This window comes from Engystomops pustulosus, chromosome 4 (genome assembly GCF_040894005.1).
Source record: "Engystomops pustulosus chromosome 4, aEngPut4.maternal, whole genome shotgun sequence".
NCBI classification, from domain to species: Eukaryota; Metazoa; Chordata; class Amphibia; order Anura; family Leptodactylidae; genus Engystomops; species Engystomops pustulosus.
Genome location: NC_092414.1, coordinates 132,275,247 through 132,298,883, shown reverse-complemented (window position 1 = coordinate 132,298,883; position 23,637 = coordinate 132,275,247). Strand labels below are relative to the sequence as shown.

At 41.2% G+C, this 23,637-nt stretch overlaps 1 protein-coding gene across 1 annotated transcript in view; it reads right to left on the bottom strand.

The window, feature by feature from the left end:
- EXOC4 (exocyst complex component 4) overlaps positions 1-23,637 on the bottom strand; it is a 261,581-nt gene that overhangs the window by 89,768 nt on the left and 148,176 nt on the right. Inside the window, exon 11 of the mRNA XM_072147478.1 lies at positions 6,771-6,990. Coding sequence (XP_072003579.1) covers positions 6,771-6,990 — 220 coding nt within the window. The remainder of the gene's footprint in view (positions 1-6,770; positions 6,991-23,637) is intronic.

The following is a 23,637-nucleotide window of genomic DNA, read 5'->3' as shown; positions in this document are numbered from 1 at the left end:
TACTATTTACTATACGTCATTACAAGCCAGATGTGGCACTTTTTAAGGCCGCCTCTGGCTCGCAGACAAATCTTTAATAGAGATCAGTGCTGTGTGCATCTAAGACACACACAGCACTGATCATGTAACATCGCAGCCTGGGTCCTTAGTGCAACCCAGGCACCATCGCAACAATGACGGCGGCTGTGGCACCTGAGTCATAGAGAAGAGCAACAAGGAGCCGACAGCTGGGAGCACAGGTATGTGAGTTTTTTTTTTTTTTGCTGTGGCTAACTATCTACTGGAGGGCATGTGCAGGGGCTACCTATCAACTGGTGGGCATGTACAGGGGCTACCTATCTACTGGTGGGCTTGTGCAGGGGCTACCTATCAACTGGTGGGCATGTACAGGGGCTACCTATCTACTGGTGGGCTTGTGCAGGGGCTACCTATCTACTTGTGGGCTTGTGCAGGGGCTACCTATCTACTTGTGGGCTTGTGCAGAGGCTACCTATCTACTTGTGGGCTTGTGCAGAGGCTACCTATCTACTTGTGGGCTTGTGCAGAGGCTACCTATCTACTTGTGCAGAAACAGAAACATTTTAAAATATGTGGAATTCATAGCTCTCTCAGCCAAGAAGGTTCCCGACCCCTGGTATAATGAAAGAGGCCATCATATCATCCTACCACAGAAAAAGCATTACCAACACTTACAATTTCCATAAACCACCAGTACCTGTAGGATACATTTCAACAGATGCTGCAGGTTTTTTTTTTTTTTTTTTTTGCAAGATTAATGTGAAACTTCTCACTTCTCACTATTGAGGCTTCCACTGACTCAAAGTCAGAGTGGGCAATTTACTTCCAGATTTCTGTGCTTTCTGACATATTAACCTTAAAAGTGTGATAATGCTCTGATATCATAAAAACCTAAAGATCTCAGAGTAAATTTGTTCCTGACTGGATACTATATAACACAGTGGTGAAACATGAGCTGGTGATGTTTGTCACAGGTAAATCCTATATAAAGATGCTGTAAGGATATTCCAATTGGTTTGTAATCTCACATTACTCTTTTAATCTAATCACCAAAATGGGACCTTCCAAAATTGTATTTGTGGAGCTAATCTTTGATAAACTATTATAATCTGAACCTCAACCATGGTAAATGAATGATATGCCCTGGAAGAATATAGTGAATGTCAGTACGTAGTGAATTACATAGCACAGGTTGCCACATCACATTTTTAATGTACAGGCGGTCCCCTACTTAAGGACACCCGACTTACAGACAACCCATAGTTACAGACAGACCCCTCTGACCTCTGGTGAAGCTTCTGAATGCTTTACTATAGTCCCAGATTGCAATAATCAGCTGTAAACTGTCTGTAATGAAGCTTTATTGATAATCCTTGGTCCCATCACAGCAAAAAAGGTTTAAACTCCAATTGTCACTGGGGCCAATTTTTTTTTTATCTTGATCTACAATTATAAAATATACAGTTTCGACTTACATACAAATTCAACTTAAGAACAAACCTCCAGACCCTATCTTGTACGTAACCCGGGGACTGCCTGTACATGATACGATGGGACATACATTGCATTTAATATCTATGGGTTAAGAGAGTGATTGGTCAAAACAACACTGAATGCTTTTCTCCCTCCTCACTTCACAGAGAGTAACAAACACTCCTCAAATCAATTTTCTCATCTTAGGTCAACACATTGTTCAAGACGAGCCTTCATTTTCTTCCTACAAATATTGCTCCGGATGCAGGTGTGAAATAAATCAAATTTCCCTGGTCTTAGATTGCCTTTTCCTGTGCAGTTTCATCAACTCTGGTCAGTTGCGATGTCAGCCTTCATTTAAAGGAGACAGTCCTTTCTCTCAGCTGCCTATCTAAGATGAAGGCGAAGGAAGATGGAAGATGTGAGCGACACATTCTGTGCTCTCTCTATCTGCGCTGCAGGTGAGTGACAGCTGGATCTCTATCACATGAGAGCTTATTATAAAGAAAGATCAAATGTAACTCAGGTCCCACAACGATGACTGGCAGCAGGTCAATGAGTTGATCTTTCCATATGAACAAACCACCAACACCCTGAGGATTGTTCAGAAAAAGGTATATAATATTGAGCGCTTTGCACCTTGATAATTCCATTAATACGGTTCATATACTACAATGTAAGTGTAATTACCTTAGTCCAATCTGCTCATATACTGCAATTCAAATGTAATTAACTTAGTCCAATCTGTTCAATATGGACAAAAACATTCTGTCCCTTGTCATTTGCTGGGATTTTATTAAAGATACATAATATGGATATTCACAATTCAAATACAATACTTCATTAATTATGTGCTTTTTCTCTATAGTGGTGAAAGATTAGCATTTCTGCACAAATAAATCAGAACATCTTAATAATCTTAACCAAATCTGAGAAAGTGAAGCATCATTGGAATGCCCTATCCAAACATGAGAATATTCACTCACAAATACGAAAAATGGCCAAAAACGAACAAAAAAATGAGGGAAAACTATCTTCTTTTCACATAAAAAATATTATTTATTAAAACGTTTATTATTAAAAATAACAATACATGGAATTGGATAACTGACCACAGTAATAGCCGCTCACAGAGACAATACATGCACATTAATGATTAGATGAGCCGAGTAATTTATATCTTCTCAGTATAACTGCATCATATCACCAAAATCGGAAATGACAAATCAATAATCATGTTAGCAGAAAAAAAGTATTAAAGTGCATAAAGTGCAAAGTGCATATAAACAGGTATATCTAAAGCTTTGAACTATTTAAAGGTAGTAAACATTGCAAATGTAGTAAGAATCAAAGGTTATAATACACATACCAATAAATAATCTATATCCCTTTGGCGTCTTCCCCAACAAGTGTTTCGGCGTGCCAAGCCTTTCTCTATGTGGCTGTTTGGGATATTTAATGGTGCTCCCACAATGGTGTTGGCTGGGAACGCCATTAATTATCCCAAACAGCCACATAGCAACACCCCTTGAGAAAGGCTTGGCACGCCGAAACACTTGTCGGGGAAGACGCCAAAGGGAGATAGATTATTTATTGGTGTATTTATTGTGTATTATAACCTTTGATGCTTACTACATTTGCAATGTTTACTACCTTTGAACTTCACATAGTTCATAGCTTTAGATATATATATATACTCGAGTATAAGCCTAGTTTTTCAGCACAAAAAATTATATATACTGGGAGTTATGGGCTGGCAGGCTATATACTGGGGAGGCTGTGACCAATGCATTTCTCACCCTCGGCTTATACTCAAGTCTTTTTTTTTCAAGTCTACTTTTTTGCTGCTAACATGATTATTGATTTGTCATTTCCGACTTTGGTGATATGATGCAGTTAAACTGAGAAGATATAAATTACTTGGCTCATCTAGTCATTAATGTGCATGTATTGTCTCTGTGAGCGGCTATTACTGCGGTCACTTATACTCAAAGAGAACTCGTCACCCCCCCTCCCCCAAGCACAGAAACTGTACCTTCTTCTTTAATATGTATGTCCCCTGGAGGTGTTTTTAACATATTTCTAGGTTGCAGCATGAATGAAAAATCTCCAGCTATATGGAAATGTAGTAGGCAGGGCTCGGACACCAGATGCATGGAGTGTACAGAGCAGCCTGACTGCCAGGAGGAGGGGTTACCCGACCGCAGGAGGCAGGGTTACCCGACCGCAGGAGGCAGGGTTACCCGACCGCAGGAGGCAGGGTTACCCGACTGTCTGACTGCATTATACAAAAGAATAAAAGATTATTTTTTTCACACATCCAGTTACCTGAAAATATGCTAAAAACACCTCAGTACCTCAGTCAGTACTTTCTTATTTTGTAAACTGTTTAAATTTGGTGGTATATCCCATTTTCTTTTTGATTTAACATTATGATACACTGATGCTCCTGATTTGTATACAATATAACATGTCTCTGCTCTCAATGCAAGACTCCCTGCTGGTCCCTCCTGTAGTTGGCCAAGATGTGATAAAAATATTTTTTTTTAAATGAAAAATAGAAAAATAAATCCAAAGGCGCTCCTTTGTAACTAGATACCCTAGACACAATGTGTAAAACAGTAAATACTATCACTGTTTAAGATGGAAAGCCTTTTAAAGTGGGTTTACATGCATCAATGAAGCAAAAGATTTAACTAATGGAAACCAGGCTGAATGTACCCTTAAAATTCTTGTCCATACCAGACCTTTAGGAAGTCATTATTCAGCAGTTCATACTGGCACATCTTTTAGACCTAACAAAAGGAAAAGTACTATACTCATTGATTCAGGCACTGTGACTGTGGTAATCTTCTTATAGTGGTTATCCATAGCCTCCTTCCTGATAAAATCAACTTTTAAAATTATGCCAATAAGTCTGAGAGGCTACCCTGGTTCCTCTGTGACCCAACCTGTAAAAGGTTACAGTGTCCCACATGTAAAAGCAGCGGGTTGGATAAAACAGTGTCTGTTTCAGCCTGAAATCTGATTTACCATGCGATATTAATTAAGGTTATCATTAACTATTTTTTATGTTTTATTGTTCTCAATGCATTCCACATGGTAATGAATAAAAAATTGCAAATGTTATATTTTACTCACTGGGTTCTGAATGTGGTATTTTAGTGTCCCCTTTATTTTTTGGAGCAGTGTACCCCTGTGTATCTTGTGTGCCGCTTTAGACTGGATCTGGTACACACTCTGTATCCTCTGAAGTTACAATCACACAGAAACATTGAGTTCAATGCAGGACTTAATGTGTATAGTGTCTTGTGTGCTGTAAAGCAATACAAGCAAAAGATCTTTTATGCAGGTCTGCGGTATATGACCTTTCAAAGCGTTTTCTCATAAATTATGTAAAGCTGCATTGTGTAAGTGAAAGAAAAAAATACATTTTTATATCATGAGAAGATCAGCGGAGCAAAGGTTAAAAATAAGTATCTTTTACAGCCAAAACTTTTCAGAGGGGAACTATTGATCCCCACTCCAGCTGACAATCTATTCCAACATTAGTGCTTGAATGTGCAGAAACAAGAACTCATGCGGGTTTACACCAAGACAAGAAAATCGATGTGTCAGCCTAGGAAGAAAAGGGGCATAGTCTGTCGATCAGAGGGGAACATGGGTTACCGCCAGGGAAATGTTACATTGGAAACTCCATGTTCAGTGGACTGTCCAAGCTGTCACTGAGTGCTGCTCATTTCAGGGGGCAATGGAGAAGGGTAAATGCACAAGTTAAACGCCAGAACAGAATCTTAGGTTTAAAGGCTTACAAAATAGACATCAAAATATAAGACAGAAAAAAGCTCAGAATTGTTTTGTTCATCTCAAAACTTTGATATCATTGTCTTTCCCACTTGATTCAGAAAATGCGGCTTTATCAAATGGGACATAGAGTACACAGTTAACCATTTGAGCACAGGCAGCAAATCAAACAGGTTCGATAGGACGGGAATTAATTATTTTGTATTTTGATGAATGACTTGGAGAAGGTTGTTTTCCTATTGTGATGTACTGTCAATAAAAAATGTGAAATATATTATGATTTATTACACAAAAAACTTACATGGAGGTGTATGTCTCTATGTCAATGGAGCCTGGGCCCATCAGGCACATTTGCATAATTTAAAACTTTTTTTTCATAAAAACAAGGGAATAAGAAGCTAAAAGAGCAGATTCTTCCAGAGGGTGCACACACCAGCATGCAACCACCAGCCTGGTTTACAATCCTTCATCCTGGTGGTAGACGTCCTTTAAAAGGAACTTCTCTGGTACATCCAGCCCCCCAAAACCGAAGATCCTACATCATTTACTGTATCGAGTTGCTCTGCATAATTATATTGAAATGAGTTAATGGCTATTGTGAATTATAAAAGGAACCTCCCCAGTCTGCATTGTGATTCTATGAATCAGGTTCTCACCCCCTTCCTCCTCTGGTAAACAGGCCCCATGCACACAACCTATACACACCTCCTGGTAAGCTGCAGCACCAAAAGAGGTGTTCAGAGGACAAAGGAGGAAAAGGGTGCTGCAGCATGACTGAGGTGACCTCAGGAACAGCATGACTCAGGTCAGCTCAGGTGCAGCTTGTGCTATGAGTAAGTCTGTTATCCTGAAAATAGTAGTAATAGAGTTTTTTCAAAGCTAGGTTACCAGAAATTCATATAGTGTAAAGTAGTCCTGTGTGTTGTTAGTAACAGCAAGACTGTAAAAAAAGCATTTATGTTACAAGATTTACAAGATTACAAGATTGGGGGTACACTCCTGTGTGACACTTTGTATGAATAATTGTAATTCACAGCAGTAGTGTTTAAGACACTATGCCAGGACTCCAATGCAGCTACAATCCTGGAAAATAAATGCATTTTTCACTGTCCTGCTTTTACACCTAAGGGTACGGTTACACAGATCTCCAGAGCTGCTTCCTAACACTGTCTGCAGCTACCTGGTCAATGCATAAGATCCAATCTATCTCCTACTGTTCAATCTGTATCTAATCTGTATATGTTACATTGTATATGACAATTCACAGCTAATTCTGTGATGGATTGAGAATGTGCTAAGAGGTCGGCACTGTGCACCCTTACTGGGATTTTGGCAGGGTAGAAATGTGAACGTAACCCCATATAATATGAGATTAAAGGCTTTATGAACTTTAGTACTAAAAAAATGTCACAGGGATGTTACCTCTTCAATTATACAAAGTTGGTAGCAGAATAAACTGGTGGATCAATACATACTTGTAACAGTGGCCGCTGGACACCCAGGATTTTCATTGTGTCAGCACTAGCCAAAAGCTTCAAAGGATCTGACACCTTGGTGACTCCTTCGATTTCTTTGTTGATCTCTGCCAACACTTGATTTAGGAAGATGTTCTTGATGTACATTGTAAGAAACTCTCTCAAGGGACATTGTTTAGTTGGTCCAAAACCAATGGCATGTTCAATCTCTTGAATAAACCTAAAAGGAAACAGGGCATTGGTTATTTATAACTAATACTTCTATACTATTTCCGTAACCAGTAACCATTCTTTATATGAATTACATATTGCCATAGTGCTCTTTATGATTTACTGTAACCATTTGTGGTGTTTAAGATGAAATCCACCACTTCCTATAGAGCAGTGATGGCTAACCTATGGCACTGGTGCCAGGGGTGGCACTCAGAGCCCTCTCAGTGGGCACTCAGGCCATCACCAGAGATGACTCCAGGTATCTTCCTGCAGTCCCAGACAGCCCAGGACTTGCTGTGCACAGAGCTATTTTAAAGTGACAGCTCTACCTGGGACTATTTTCTGCTTTATTGGTGTCCTCAGGGGCTGGTATCAATGAAAACTGTGACAGAGAAGGGAGTATAAATCACAAATTAAATTTCTGTGTTGGCACTTTGTGATAAATAAGCGGATCTTTGTTGTAGTTTGGGCACTCGATCTCTAAAAGGTTCGCCATCACTGCTATAGAGTATAAGATATAATTAATTGAATCTAATCACTTAAATACATTGCACCTGCCTTGTAATCACTTTCAGTCTTCTAGTTGCAGAGATAGATGTGTCTAGATTCTGAGAACACTGCATATGTATGAATGCAGCTGTCCCCAGACTCCCCTGGAAACCCAGCCTGACAGCGGTGGTATAAATGTGCCCTTCACTGCCTTGAGCCTTGTAAATGAAGTTGTCCTCTCCAAAAATGTAATTCACACCTGAGAGTGACTAACAGTAACTCTGATCACCTTCTACCCTTCTAAATAGAAATTATTAATGAATACGTGGATATGATAGGTTTTGATATTACACTATGTTGGGGTAATCGCATGTTTCATTATAAACCAGAATTTGGCCGAGAATGCGGTGGCTGGAAAAGTAAGCAAGTCCTTCTTAACTTTTTCTTCCTTTTCAAGATATATCAAGACCTTCATCTCCAATCTCCTGGAATGCTTGGTTTATTCTCGACTAACTTTTTATATCTCTTTTAATCTCCTTCTCTGGATCTTCATGGTTCCTCAGAGCTCAGTTCTAGGTCCTCTTCTCAACCCCCTTCCCCCCTATACTATGGCCACTGGACACACCACCAGCAGATTTGGTTTTCAGTACCATCTTTATGCTGATGATAACCATACTATATACTTCTGCATGTATCATCCCTCCTGCCTTACAAAAAATAAACACTACTGATTGTCTTTCTGCTGTCTCTAACATCATGTCCTCGCTCTGAAAGATTAAGCTTTAGGTAGAGACTGAACTTCTTAAATCTGCACCGTCTGCTAATCATTCTAACCCTGACGTCTCCATTTCCATTAGGACTATCACCATTACCATTCTATCACCATTATTGCCTCTCGTTTGCGCCTTACATAGAATCACAGAGCAACTCACTTGCAAAATCCTCCCGCTCACACCTCAAAACATTTCTAAAATCCATCTTTTTTTCACCATGGAAACCTCTAAAACACTAATTGTCACACTGATTCACTCTTATCTTGACTAATGTAACTGTCTAGTCAATTTGCTAAACTCTCTCCTACTATTCTTAATGCTTTAGTCAGAATAGTCTATCAATACCAGCGCTACACGGATGCCGCAACTTTGTCAGTTCCTACAGTCAAATATATGTAGGTGCAATTTCAGAAATGTGCATTGTGGGGTGAAATTACATACGTACAAATAAATTGCAATAAATAATAATAAATTCTTACGCTGTAAGGTCTGAAGTGAATGGCGGCTTTTGATAAATGCTCTAGCTCCCTATGTTAGTAAAACTCTTTATCGCAATATATTGTATACTAACAAACTGGTGATTACTGGTGAACACAAGATTATTTCATACACTTACAACTTGTTGTAAACTAGCCAGAAGCCATTGTTCTAGGTACTTAGTATGAGTTATTTCTCTGATGCTTGTTGGCCCATGCTGGGTTAGTGCTGGGAATGGCTCCCCTCGAGTGATATCCCCACTGTTTGTGCATAACTGCAGAAATCCACAGTACAGACACAGCTTCTTGTCTTGCTTCTTCAGCATTATGATTCCAAGGAGCTGCCTTTATTATCCCTACTTACAGGTAATTTCTCCCTTTGGTCTTTCCTTTCCATTAATAGCAGAAAGTTTTTTTGCATGAACACAATAAGATCTGTAACACACCATTCTAAATTCCATTACAACGATATCCTAAATGGACTTAAATATTTTTTTTCTTTTTACAAATATTAGTATGGGTGTAAGATACTGTCAAACCCTTAGGGTGTGTTCACACGTTGCAGTTAAAACTGCATCGCAATCAGCTTTGAGGTGGTTTTAGGTGCAGTTTTGTCAATTGAACAGGTGAAAGACATGAACTGAACGAGTGAATGACATTTGTGGAGCAGGTTTCCCCTTCAAAATCGAATTCACTTCATGTCTTTCACCTGTTCTATTGACAAAACTGCACCTAAAACCCCCTCAAAGCCGATTGCGATGCAGTTTTAACTGCAACGTGTGAACGCACTCTCAGACAAACATGGAAACATGATAAAATCACACACATTCTGTACCTCCATATCCAAACCAACCCTGGCTACACAACTATAACAGTATTTAAATGTATCCCATGCAACAAAAAATTTAAAAAATAAATGTAAAGTGAAGGCCAAATTGACATTTTTTAACAACATATCACACCAAAAATTATATTAAGCTTCTGAACCTTAAGTGTGTACAAATAAAATCTACAAGTCGAAAAAAAGCCCCCCCTCCCCATACAGCCCACATTGACAAAAAATTTCAAAAGTTTTTGTCCCTTCATTATACAATGGAAGGTCATTAAAAAAAATACCCCTATAAATTTGGTATCCCTATATGCATATTGACCCAGAGACCAAAGTTTTTATGTTATTTAGTTTGATTAAATTCTTTTTTTAGAAAAAAACAATGTTCGATTTGTGTTCTTTTTTTAATTATAGAACAGAAAAGGTTAATAAAAGTTCACCAGTAGGATAAATTAGACCCAAATTATGCTATTAAAAACTATATTTCATCCTGAAAAACCAAGATAGCTTCCATGAGAGAAAAAAATGAAAAGATATAACTTATAGAAGGCATTGACAAAAAGGTCCCTGAAAAATGGCCTAGACATTAACATAGAAAACATGTGTGGAGATAATGGGCTTTATAATTTATTTTTTTTGAATTTTGTTTGCCTTTCCTTTGGAGCTTTACTCATTCTGTACAATTCCTTTTCCACTACTGTATAGTCCGTTGAGTACACCGCCTTACTAGGAGTTGAACCCACACAATAGAGCCATCAATCAGACACAGACTCATTGTCCCAATGACATCACAACTTCTCCTATCTCAGTCCCTGAACCTGTACCTCATTTTGCACAGATTCTATATGACACCCATTAAAGTATGTAAACTAATGAACTAATGGGAACAAGCTGCAAGCCCAAAGTAGCTGGCATGAATCATGTTTTAAAGAGACATAGAACTAAGTATTTGTGTCAAAATGTTGACATGTATCCAAATTTCACGTACTTTTGCAACATAGGCTATACAGTATTTACGTTTTTTTGTTACAGTGAATTCCCACGTAGCCATTTAAAGGAGGAGAAATGTAGAGGAATATCACTGTTATTTGGCAATTAGGTCTATATGTTTTGTGGTCTACCTCGCTGTACAGAGCATTGGTAGATCACGAAATCTGGGTGGGCTGAGTGCTACTTATCTACTTTCAATCCCCATGTAAGCAAGGCACGCTTCTGGGAGCGTGGACTTCATTATTATCAGATTAGTTATGCTACAGTTGCCTGTGCTTCTGCCGGCTTATTTCAATCAGATAATAACGGTATAATAACTGGCTTTGTGTCTGTCAATCCAATTACTTCCTACTTTGTATGTGCCGACATTCTATTAAAACTCACAGACACATGTCAGGCTTTATTATTACCATCCGATTGTATAATTAGCCTCTACAGTGGGAATCCTTATCAATGAAATCTAAGTTTGCCACCTCCTGGCACAGCAAAGAAAATTTAAATATAAAATATGAAAAAAAACATAAACAAAGAGAAGTTGAACTAATCACACATGGAATGTAACCATAGTCATTAAACCTCTTCATCACAGGTTGTAAGGTTTAACATTTGGATGCCAGAGGAAAATATATATCTAAAATATTCAATCATTAAAGATTGACTTGTCACCTTATTCAAAGACACAAGAAATGATTAAATAACAGGATTTACAGACAGAAACTATAGGAGAACTAGAGTTTCAGCCATAACATATGCCCCTAAAATCCATGTGTATCAGTGTAAGCAGTTTTCAGCAATAATCAGAACTGTCTCAGACTGGCCTTAGATACATCAATGGGGAACTGAGGACGCACAAGACTAACAACAATAAAAGCACTTGCCTTCTTACAAATCTTTCACACATAAACCACCCATTTCCAATTTATATTGGTTGTTTGCTCAGCATCACAACCAATTCAATAAATAAGAAACAGTTATAACTGTCAAAAGGTATTTGTATGACTGCAAAGGGAAATTTCCGAAATGAATAGTGCAGGTAATAATAATAATAAACTTGCATTATACTTTATTAAGGAAAAAAAGCTTAAATGGGTGTTCTGGGCATTCACATTTAATTTAATTAATTTTTAATATGTAAACATTTTTTCAATTGGATGTTATTCAAAATAATGTTCCTGTGTGAAGATAATTTCTCATAAAGGTGGCTATGTTGTTCCTTAGAAACCAGATGGCTTCCTCAGATAAGACCACCTCACATTTTGGAGGCAGTGGCCAGATGTGCGCTATTGAGTCCTGCCTTACCACCTGGATTCAGCATTCTTTACAACAGGACAGCTGTAGGATATACAGTAACATTTTATATACAAAAGCCTTTTGTTTGTTTGTGCAATCACTCCAGCAGAGGTGGCCGTATCCAAGGACACAGTCTTGTTTCTAAGGGACCATAAGACTACATTTATGAGAAATTATCTTCACACAGGTAAACCATTTTTATATATATATATATATATATATATATATATATATATATATATATATCCTTCAAGATGTAGAGGAGAAGCAGGAGGGAAGACAGGAATGTATTACTGCTTATTTTTTTAAGAGAGAATGAGATGGTAAGCACAGGGGAGGGGACTTGAACTTGGGGGTCATCAGGTACTGGGGGCTGTGGTGGCCATTATACCAGGGGAGAATTTGTGTAGACGTCATAGGTATTAAGTATGGTCTGTTTTATTACATGTTCAGCAAACACACAATGTAGATCTTAGGCTGCATTCACACGACTGGTGCCCGCCGTACCGTAGCACGGCGGGCACACGGCAGCGTGCGGGGAGAGGAGGAGGGGGAGAGCGCTGCTCACCCCCGCCCCTCTCCATAGGGATATATGGCGCACAGCACCGTATGCCCTGAAAAAATAGGACATGTCCTATTTTTTCACGGGGCACGGAGCAGTACGGTGCCGCACGTGTGCGGCACCGTACCGCTCCCGTAGGGCGCCACACGCCCATTGCCGTCTATGGGGGACGTATATCGGCCGTATATACGTCGGCTGTATATACGTCCCCCATTGCGGCCGTGTGAATGCAGCCTTAGAATAAGGGTTATACATGTTATTCTATCAAGAATTTATTATTTGTGCATTTTTATTAGGACTTCCTGTGTAGGTCTATAAAAGTATTTTAGGGAGAGTGATAGGGATAGTACCAGTAAAACACTGTTAAGGGGATGAAGATGTAAGGACAATGAAGTACATAACATGTCTGTGTAGTAAACTCCACAGGGAAGACACATGGGTGGAAGAGTAGATGTTGGGGATTTTTGGCCTAATGGAGAAGATACATCACCTACAGTCACTGGATATAAAAAGTGGGGATTTATCCTGTGTTTTCTGTAGCTGTATATGTTAGGTACAGTTTTGCTCAAAAGTTTACATACCACAGCAGAATTTAGACTTTACCCCACCACTAATCATGAGTGGAAAAAAAGTTCAGTGTTATCATTCATATCCTCTGAAAAACGCCAAGAAAGGCAAAATTCTGCAGGGGTATGTATACTTTTGATACAAGTGCATCTTATAGGGGTAATGTAAAGGAGTGTACACTACTGAAAATGCAGTACATATGCATTGGGACCAGAGCCCCAGATCTTTTACAACCCTAGCATTGCCCTTGTTTCAGATATAAAAAAAAAAATTCCCTTTTAACTTAAGTTAATGAACTAAATAACCACTAGCTCTCATGATACTGTACAGCAACAATCTGTTATCCATGTTCACACTTCATTAAGGAGTATATTAATTAGGAATGTGACTTCCAGGTGCCAAGTGTCGACTCGCGTCCTGCTGATCGTGCAGGTTTACCATAGACGATGATGTGATTGGAAAAACATTGACGTTTTCACCACACTTCCAGTTTAAGGAGCTGTTCCGGATAGAATTATTGATGTTGCTACTGGATTCAACTGCTTTTCTTTGATAATTTGTTCATTAAAATCTCCTTAACACAGTAATGGTCCATTGCTGATATAATGATGCCAAAAAAGTGAAAGCTTTTATCAGTTAGGGGGAACATGAAATGAGGCCTTGTGCATGAAATGTGATTAACAGCTTCCGGTGCTACGGCCACAAGAACAGCAGAACACCCTTAGCCTTTCATTTAAGTTTGGATCTAGCAGAGCAGTCAATGTATTAAGACTTAACAAGGGACTGTGTTAGGGAATTATAGCTGTGCAATTATGTTACAGCCTGGAGAAATAACTTGGAGATGTTAACTGGAATTCACAAACAGCCATACACACATGAAATCATTTCTAAGTAAACCATTACTTCTGGCTGATTTGCAGGGCCCTAGTATTATTTCACAGGAATTAAGCTTCCAGTTCTCATCCCCAGAAGCGAGTCATCCTAAACTATAAGGTCTGATGTCCAATTTTTAGCATTTAACTAAAATTGGAAGGCAACAACAACTGTCAATATCGTCATCATTGACCTAATGTGACCCTTACCAGCTCCTAAGGTAAGGCAGAATGTCAGCTCTAAGCGTAAGCTCTGGGAAAGTTATGCATATCCCGCTACAGAAAAACAATGTATAATTTTTTATGTCATGTACAGAATTTGTGCTGTGACTCCAGATCTTTTATGCCTGCCAGTGAGCCATAATATTAAAGGAACTCTGTCAATAGCTTTTAAACTAGAACCCCCTGAATTAGGTGAAATATTCCATATGTTTTATTAAAACTTGATTACTTTCCTATTGAAAACAAATGTCTCCCTTGTCAAATGCAAATGGACTGAAAAGAGTGACTTTAAGAGGCTGGAGGAGCAGCGTCACTTCAGGTACCAATATCCTGAGCTCTATATTAGCTAAAACCATATATCTTAACTATAAGGAGGCACAATATATGTTTCTTGCCCTCTACCATGCCTTTGGCAATCTATAACAGATGACAGGGGGAATGCTAAAAATTATACTTTATACCCTACTTAAGGCTGCTGTTAATTTAGTAGTGTAAAAGCTGGTGACAGTGCCCCTTTAACATTTAAAGAGACACCCCCATAAATAGAGGAAGTTGGCGGCTCTGATACAAAAAGTTTTTCATCATGTGCAGTAATTGCATATTGCCCCACTTTGACTATAGTAATCCAACACCAGACAGCAAACGAGGAACTTGTCTTTCCGCATCAGACGGTTTCAAAATATTTCTTCAGCTTTATTGTTCAATCATCATAAAAAAAAATACATGCAGTACATGAAGACCCTTCTAGGTAAAAAGGGCTGGCCATTGATCTTATGCACTATAAAGTGGTTGACCAGTGCCAACGTATAATAGGGTCTATTTCTCTATTAGAAACTGAAGTTTGACCCTTGTTGTATTTCTATCAATGATGTTCCTACTAAACAGAAAGCAATATATACTTTATCTGTTAAGGGCAAGTAACCACAAGTATTCATTTACCTCTCTTCATTTTAATAAAATGTATTATGCGCTATAATTTGCGCAATTGTATACATTCAAGGAAACAAACAAAAGTAAAAGGATATGTGCAGTCACAGAGCACAGGCTATCATTTAAAAGCTGTGCTTCAAAGCCCAAGTACAAAAGGACAAGCATTTCGGCTGCTACAGTAGCTACGGTTTGTGCTACCTCAATTTTTCCTGCATTTGTCAATAAAACAATAAAATGAGCAGGAAGAAAATAAGAGAGGGTTTGATGGAGCTGCACGGAGAATGTAATGAGGAGGCACCATATGAGCCGGGGCGGCAACTTTTTTTTTTCCATAATGAAATGCTGTCTGAAGCAATGACTACACACATCCACATCTTGTGCTATAAAAGGACAGAATGCGTTCTAATTCTCTCCCCCTCTACCTACAATTAACACACCAGGTTTATACTGACAATAGGTCTCATTTTTCATTTCCACACTGCATCACTCACTGATACAAGATATAATAAAATGTCTATCCATAGAAAGTATGTTTGGGAAATTAGAATATGACTGGTGAATTGGCCGTTGTAGAGCAGCACAAATCAGCTAATATAACCAAATGAAATAGACAGTATAATAGTAATGGAAAACAAGTAGTAGTGGAAATTGTAATAGTAGCTTTAAGACAACCCCTCAACTAGACTGTTATATAAGTTGTCAGCTTTATTACAGTGTTTAATGCTGGGTGATACATATGGTGTGTTTTCATCTAATGACATAAAACTTATATAAAACTGGCTTAGTGTAGACTAAAGCAAATATTCTAAAAGATGCCCCTCCTTCCTTGACAGATGAGACTTCAATTATCTAAACCACCTAAAGGGGTATACCCAGCTGGGCACTGACATTTAATTTAATTCACCTGCCATATACATACTTTTCTTCAATTGGATGTTATTGAAAAAAAATACCTGTGTGAAGATAATTTGCTATAAATGTAGCCATGTTGTCCCTTAGAAACAAGACTGTTGTCCTTGGATAAAACCATCACTTCTGCAACAACTGTACAAAGTAGCAAATTGTCTTTGCAAATGAAATGCTCGGGAGTCACTGCATGTACCACGGTTGTCTTGTGGTAGTGACTGCTGAATCCCAGTGGTCTGGTGCCTCAATAATGCATGCAGAGCCACTTCTGGAATAGTGTGGAAGTCGCTGTATCCAAGGACAGCCATCTCGTTCACCTCTTCACACAGGTAAATCATTTTTAATAACATGCAGTTGAAGAAATGTATCTATGTGGCAAATTAATTCAATTATTATGAATACTCAGATGGGAATACCCTTTTAAAGCAAATTACCACCAAAATCCAGCATGATAACCCAGGGACACTTATTCATAAATCTTGGCACCGTGACTGCGGTAATCTTCTTATATTTGTTATCCATTGCCTCCTTCTTTTTAAAATCAGCTTTTTAAAATATGCTAATGAGCCTGATGGGCATTTCCTAGGGTCCCTCCAAGCTTAAGATTCAAAAGCTATTAGACTGTATCATCCTCCTGTGCTCTGGCTCGGCACTGCCCCCTCCTTCTTATTACAGCGCAGGAAGATTATGACCACAGTGAGAGGAGGAAGTGACCTTCCACACTGTAACAGCCTAAAGGAGGGGCTTTGGAACCCTCAGGCTAAATTGTCTGACATGGCCCAAAGAGCCTCAGGGTGTCTCTTCCTCATTAATCCAGGGGCACCTGTAACAGATTTTGTTTTGGGGCAGTTACGCCCCTGCCCAGTGAGTCTTATACCTGTCTAACGTATCAGAGCTAAATTGCCCTACTGATTCATACTATCATATGCTCATCAGAAGCATCAGACAGAAGGTGTTCTCCTTATGGAGAGATTGTCAATTAAGTCCACCTTAAAGGCATGTGGAGTCTTAAAGAGGACCTGCTACCCCCGAAAAATACTCCTAACAAACATGTTCCCCCTAATCTTGTCCCCAGCCCCTTTACATTTATACAATTTTTGTTAAAACGTGTGTGCAAACACAGTCGGCCGTATTCATGAGGGCCGGCTGACACACCCCCTCCACGCCCCTGTCAGTCAGGGACCTGTAAGAATTGCCAGCAGCAGCGCATGTATTGCACAATCGCAATTGCGCTGTGAATAAGCCCCTCTGCAGCCGTTGTCAGCGTGCCGCATCGCATTGAGCCGGCAGCGATTGCGCAATATATGCGTTGCTGCCGCCGATTCTTACAGGTCCCTGACTGACAGGGGCGTGAAGTGGGTGTGTCAGCCTGCCCCCTCATGAATATGGCCAACTTCTAGGGGACCTGTACGACAACCGACCTCTTATTTGGTAAGAGGTTGGATCGATTAAAACTAAGTTTGCACACACACATTTTAATAAAAATTGAATAAAAATAAAGGGGCTGGAAACAGGATTAGGGGGGACATTTGGTGGGGGTATTTTTTCAGGGGGTGACAGGTCCTCTTTAAAGCCATAGATGCTCCACCAGAGACTTCTGGGAAGTATGCAAAAAGTTTTTCAAGGTGTTGAATGGAAAACAATGCCTCCTTTTGCTAACTTTCTTTTTAGTAGGTCTAGAAATGTTACACATTTTCGGAGGCAATAATAGCCTATGGTAGTCAGATGCAACTGAATATCATCTATCCTTAACCTAAGCTCAACGTAGACCTTCCGTGTTTCATCAGAAATGTTACCGTACACATATGGACAGTTACATCACAAGAGAGGCACCCTAAACATTGGCAGCAGGAGAAAATCACGTATGCTGCTGATGTTCACCTCCTGATTTCAGGGGGGGGGGGGGTTCTGAATAAGAGGACATATCTTATACATTGGGATACTATGTCGCCCTCTGTTGTGAGTACATTTACAACAAAGGTAAAAACAAATGTGAATAGGGCGTGGCTAAGCGGCCGACGAGAGCAGTCGCATGTAAGAGCAGCTCCGCACTTACCCAGCGCTACTTACCTAATCCTGCAGATATCCTGCTGTCAAGATTCCGGGCAACAAGGTCAAACGTGGCTCCGGCCTTGGCCAGCGGAGAATGAGCAAGGCCAGAACCTCCGGGGCTGCTGCAAAACTCCGGGAATATGCATGGCGTGGCTCACAAGATGGCGCCGGCCCCTCAGAACCAGCGGTTCCCGCCACTCTCCCCGCACCTGATGATCAGGAGCAGGATTTCGAATCTGATTTAGAGGACGCCGACCTTACCCTCAAGGAGGTTTCTAGCCAACTGCTGACAGCCATACAAACCTCAACCACGTCCCTCACCTCCAAGATAGACGAGGTAAGAGTGGATGTAGGCCTAATTCGGCAGGACCTGCAGAGACTCAGATACCGGGTCAAGGAAACCGAGACCCGTATATCGCAAGTGGAGGACCTGACAGCTCCTATGCCGGAACGCCTGCAGTCTCTGGAGAAGGCGGCGGCCCTTTGGGCCCTCAAGTCGGACGACCTAGAGAACCGTCTCAGACGCAATAATGTGCGTATATTGGGCCTCCCTGAAAGGTCGGAAGGGAACGACCCAGTCGCCTTCATAGAAAAATGGTTCAAAGACGTCATACCCACTGCAACACTGTCTCCAGCCTATGCGGTCGAGCGAGCCCATCGCGTTCCCGCTAAACCACCGCCTCCGGGTGCGAGACCACGGCCATTCTTGGTTCGCCTGATGTGCAGTAAGGATCGCGATGCCATCTTACAGGCCTCAAGACGCATGGGGTCCATCTCATATCAAAGTGCGGACATTTCGCTGTTTCCAGATTTCTCTGCAGCGCTGCAGAAGACCAGAGCATCCTTCCTAGGAGTCAAGAAAAGGCTGCGGGAACAACAAGTGGCTTACTCCATGCTATTTCCAGCACGACTACGTGTGGTGTATGAAGACCGCACCATTTTCTTTGAGACGCCACAAGAAGCGGACGACTGGCTTAACACCAGGAGAAGGCCTCCTCGACGCTGAAACTCCCGCTAGCACCTGGGACTCAGTTCTCTAAAGGGACTGTTGTGATAAGTACCCAACATTTGTGATTTTATGCCCTCTTTTTGTTCTTGGGCCTGGCCCCATATTTTGTTCAGCAGAAGGTCTTCTGCCGTTACATATATAAATGTTACTAGCAAGCCAAACGGCCATAGAGGCGCACAAATTAGTCTATGCCATCAATAGTTTACCCTGGATGACAGCCGTTATCCGTGCGCTGGGTGTTCGGCGCATAGGTCTGTAGTTTTCCACCAAACTTACACAGACCTTCCCCGTTTCTATACTTGTTTTACTGGGTGGTCTCTCCCCGGGGCTCTCGCCACTGTCTCCCGAGCAAAGGGAGGCACGGCGGGTGCGCCGAGGTGCACACGACCCACAGACCTGGGCTGTCCATGGTGTGTACTGGACAGACCTAGTATATAAATATCTTGTATTCTATCTGTTTTGTTTTGTGGTAGTTAGATAGTTAGATAGTTAGTTAGTTAATAGGTAACACTCAAATGGCTTTGTCTGTATTAACATGGAACGTCAGGGGTATGAGAGACACCCGCAAACGCAATATTATATTTTCTTCCATAAGAGCTCAGAACCCTCATTTAGTATGTCTGCTGGAAACCCATATAGCCTCCGGCCATTCTAATAGAATAGATCGCCCCTGGGTCCAGTGGTCGGCACACGCGATGCTATCATCACATTCAAGAGGAGTGTCTCTACTGGTTCACAGAATGGTTAGGTGGGAGGTGGGAGCTGTATTAGTGGACCCGGAAGGGAGATATGTGTTTACCCAAGCCTGGATAAACTGTGTGTCATACGTTATCCTGTGCCTATATATTCCCCCCTCTTCAGGCTTATCGCTTCTATACGAGGCTGCTCGATTCGCTTCTAATTACCCCGGATCCTTAACCATTTGTATGGGGGATTGGAATACCATATTAGACCCATCTATAGATAGATTACATGGACCAAACCCCACCACACAGAGTAATCGCCCCACACCTCTGGCCAAATTTCTTGGTGAGATAGGATGGTCGGATCTTTGGCGAACTAGCCACCCAGAGACTAAAGAATATACATGTTACACCCCGGGAAGGGAAGCTTTGTCTCGTATAGATTATGTTTGTGGAAACGATAAGGCATGTCTGGCACTAATATCAGTGGAACATCTCCCCCGTGGTCCCTCGGATCACTCACCAATACTTGCAACATTTCAGCTTTCAGATCAATCAACAGGGGGGGCTAAGCGCAAAATACACCCGTTTTGGTTAGGTGTGATAGGCGACCAGGATCGCACTCCTGCGCTTCTAAACGATTATATTCTGTATAATAGTCCTAACAATGATTACAGTTATTATTGGGAGGCATTTAAATCATACTTGAGAGGTTGCCTACAGTCTGCTATCTCACATATCAAACGCTCAGCGGCTAGGGAGGAAGAGGCGCTGGCACTGAGCTGTAGCAGTTTGGAGGCAACATTTGTAGCTTCTCCCTCTGAAGAAAACAGAAGGGCATGGCTCCACCAGGGGAGAAACTACTTAAACTGTCTTTATGAGAAAAGCAAGAGGCGTTTATTCTTTACCCAACAAAAATATTACGAGCTGGGTAACCAATCCAGCAGCCTTCTAGCACATCTAATACATCGCAACACAGCCTCCCCAGCTATTCTTAAAATAATGAATGAAACAGGTACGGTGGTTAACACGACCAGAGACATTCTTTCAGCATTCTTGTCATTTTATAAAGACTTATATAGTTCCAAGGTAAATAGGACCCCACATCAAATAGATGACTACTTAGCTAATATTTCCTGCAAGACGCTAGACGCTGCACAGAGAGACTCATTAGAGGCCCCAATAAGTTTAGAGGAGTTACAGGAAGCCCTTTCCAGTATGTCTAAAGGTAAGGCCTCAGGGCCAGATGGCCTCCCTCTGGAGGCAGTAATAAAATACCAGGAATCACTACTCCCGGCCCTGCTTCAGGTTCTTAATGGTTCATTTAAGGAGGGCTGTCTGCCGCCATCCTTTTATGAAGCGGTCATAGTCATATTGCTCAAGCCAGGTAAAGACCCCGTGGACTGCGGATCGTATCGCCCTATCTCACTGCTCAACGCAGATTATAAAATTCTTACCAAGGTACTAGCTAACCGGTTGAACCGGGTGGTGGCATCGGTAGTCCATGGGGATCAGACTGGATTTATTCCTGGGCGCTGCACCACAGATAACCTCCGAAGAGTGCAGACCATGCTACAGATAGGGGTCGAGACCGGAGAGGATTGGGCCTTGGCCTCGCTGGATGCGGCCAAGGCCTTTGATTCCATTGAGTGGCCGTTTCTGCAAGGGGTCCTCCGGGCAATGGGCTTCGGCCCAGTCTTTCAGAAGTGGGTATCCATTTTGTACAAAGCTCCCAAAGCCTGTATATCTCTGAACGGGACCTGTTCCGATCAATTCCAACTGGCAAGGGGCACACGCCAGGGGTGCCCGCTGTCACCGCTCCTTTTTGCGCTGGCAGTGGAGCCACTGGCGGTGAAGATCCGGAGTGACCAGCTATATAGGGGCATCACTTACAAGTCCCGTGAGGAAAGGTTGGGGCTATATGCAGACGACCTCCTCCTCTTTTTGTCTGATCCTGAACAGTCCCTCAATAGGGCAGTGGATCTCATCGACGAATTTGGAAGTTACTCTGGCTTAACCATAAATTGGACTAAATCATGTGTTATGTACCTACAAGATAGACCGACTATGGGCCTCTCAGTTGCCAGTCAGGCACTGGAAAGGGTGCCTACTTTCAAATACCTGGGGATCCTTATATCTAGGTCACCATCAGAGATGTTAGCTAAGAATATTTGGCCCTTGATCGCTCATTTCAAATCCAAATTTGAAATCTGGTCCAAACTTCCTCTTTCAGTGGCAGGGCGTATAAACCTCATCAAAATGGTCGTGCAACCTAAATGTTTATATATGACTACTAATGTCTTTGTTCCCATCCCCAAAGCCTTTTTTAAAGACATGGAATCTATGTTTATCCCCTTCATTTGGGGGTCAGGTCGGTCCAAATTGAAATTGTCCAGCCTACAGCGTCCTAAATCCAGGGCAGGGATGGCCTTACCAGACATATACTTGTACTTTCTAGCGGGGCAATTAAAGCACTTGGGACCCTGGGTGGAAGATGGGATTCCTAGTACACCAGACTCACATCTAGCAACATACTTAGATTTAAAACAGCTTTGGCACCTCCTACATGCCCCTTGTTGGACAGGTAAAAAGCTTCTTCCAATACACAAAGTGGCCAGATTCGCGTGGCGGGAGGGTAGACGCCTTACCCGATACAAAGACATCCCCCTGGAAACACCTCTTTGGGAAAATCCTAGCCTGTCACATTTTTCTTCGAAACAAGGCTCGATTTTTTGGAGCTCTCACAGGGTGCACAGAATATCTGATGTTATGCAGGACAATGTTTTTATGTCATTTGAACAATTTTCCACTAAATTACAACTACATAAACACGATTTATACCGTTACTTCCAGCTCAGGCATGCCTTCCAGTCCCAATTTCCAGCAACCGCTAACCATATTTTCTCATCCTGTCCCTTGATAGGGGTGGTAAGGTCCCAAGGACCGGCGGGTTTGATTTCCACGATTTACTCTTTTCTTATTCAGGCCAAAACAGATGTCAACCAGGGCAAGGCACTCTCAGATTGGAAGATCTTAATTCCCACCTTAAGCGAGGAGGACTTCGCGGATCTACTCGAGTCGCACCGCTTTGTTTCCCCTTCCATTAATAACAAACTTATTCAACTTTATATAATTCACCAATGCTATCTCACTCCGATACGGTTGTACAAGATGGGCCGCATTACTGCCCCAAGTTGCCATAGGTGTAACCATTCACCCGCCAACTTTTGGCACATGATTTGGGCATGCCCATTTCTACAGACCTTTTGGAAAGAGGTAATTGACACCTTGATAGATATAGTCGAGACACCGATTGACATTTCCCCGACTATATGGCCCCATCACACTAGAATTTTCCTCCGAGAGGCATTGTTTATGGCCCGTAAGGCAGTGGCGCTCCGTTGGATGGACCCTCGTCCACCCAGATGCTCTCGTTGGAAAGCATTGGTTAATAACATAATTCCATATGAGAAAATAGTATTCTTGCATAGGAATCGCCCTGAAAAATTCACTAAGGTATGGGGGAAATGGTGTGACTCGCCCCTCACTATGTATTCTACCTCTGCTATGTCCTCCTCGCTCGAGGCTTTAGCTTGCCCTTGATTGAGGAGCAAGCTTCATACATCTTGAACTATTGAACTATTGCTATGTTTTCAATTTTGCATGTTGCTCCCCGACTGTTCCCCACATGCTCTGACTTATTGCAAAGCCATATGTTAAATGTTAAATGAGTGTATGCCATTACATGTGTTTGGTTATTCTTGTATATTTTATATGGTTGTATTTATTGAATATGCACATATCAGTGCTACTTATGCCATTATATCATCTCACACCAATATGGTGCCTTCAATAAGGATGACACTGCACTGAGAATAATGTCTATGTATGACTATTTGTTTTTATTATTCAATAAACGAGTTTAAAAAAAAAAAACAAATGTGAATGTAGCCTAAAAGTAGTGGCTCCTGCTGTCCAAACAGTTCAGATGGTTTAAGTAATAC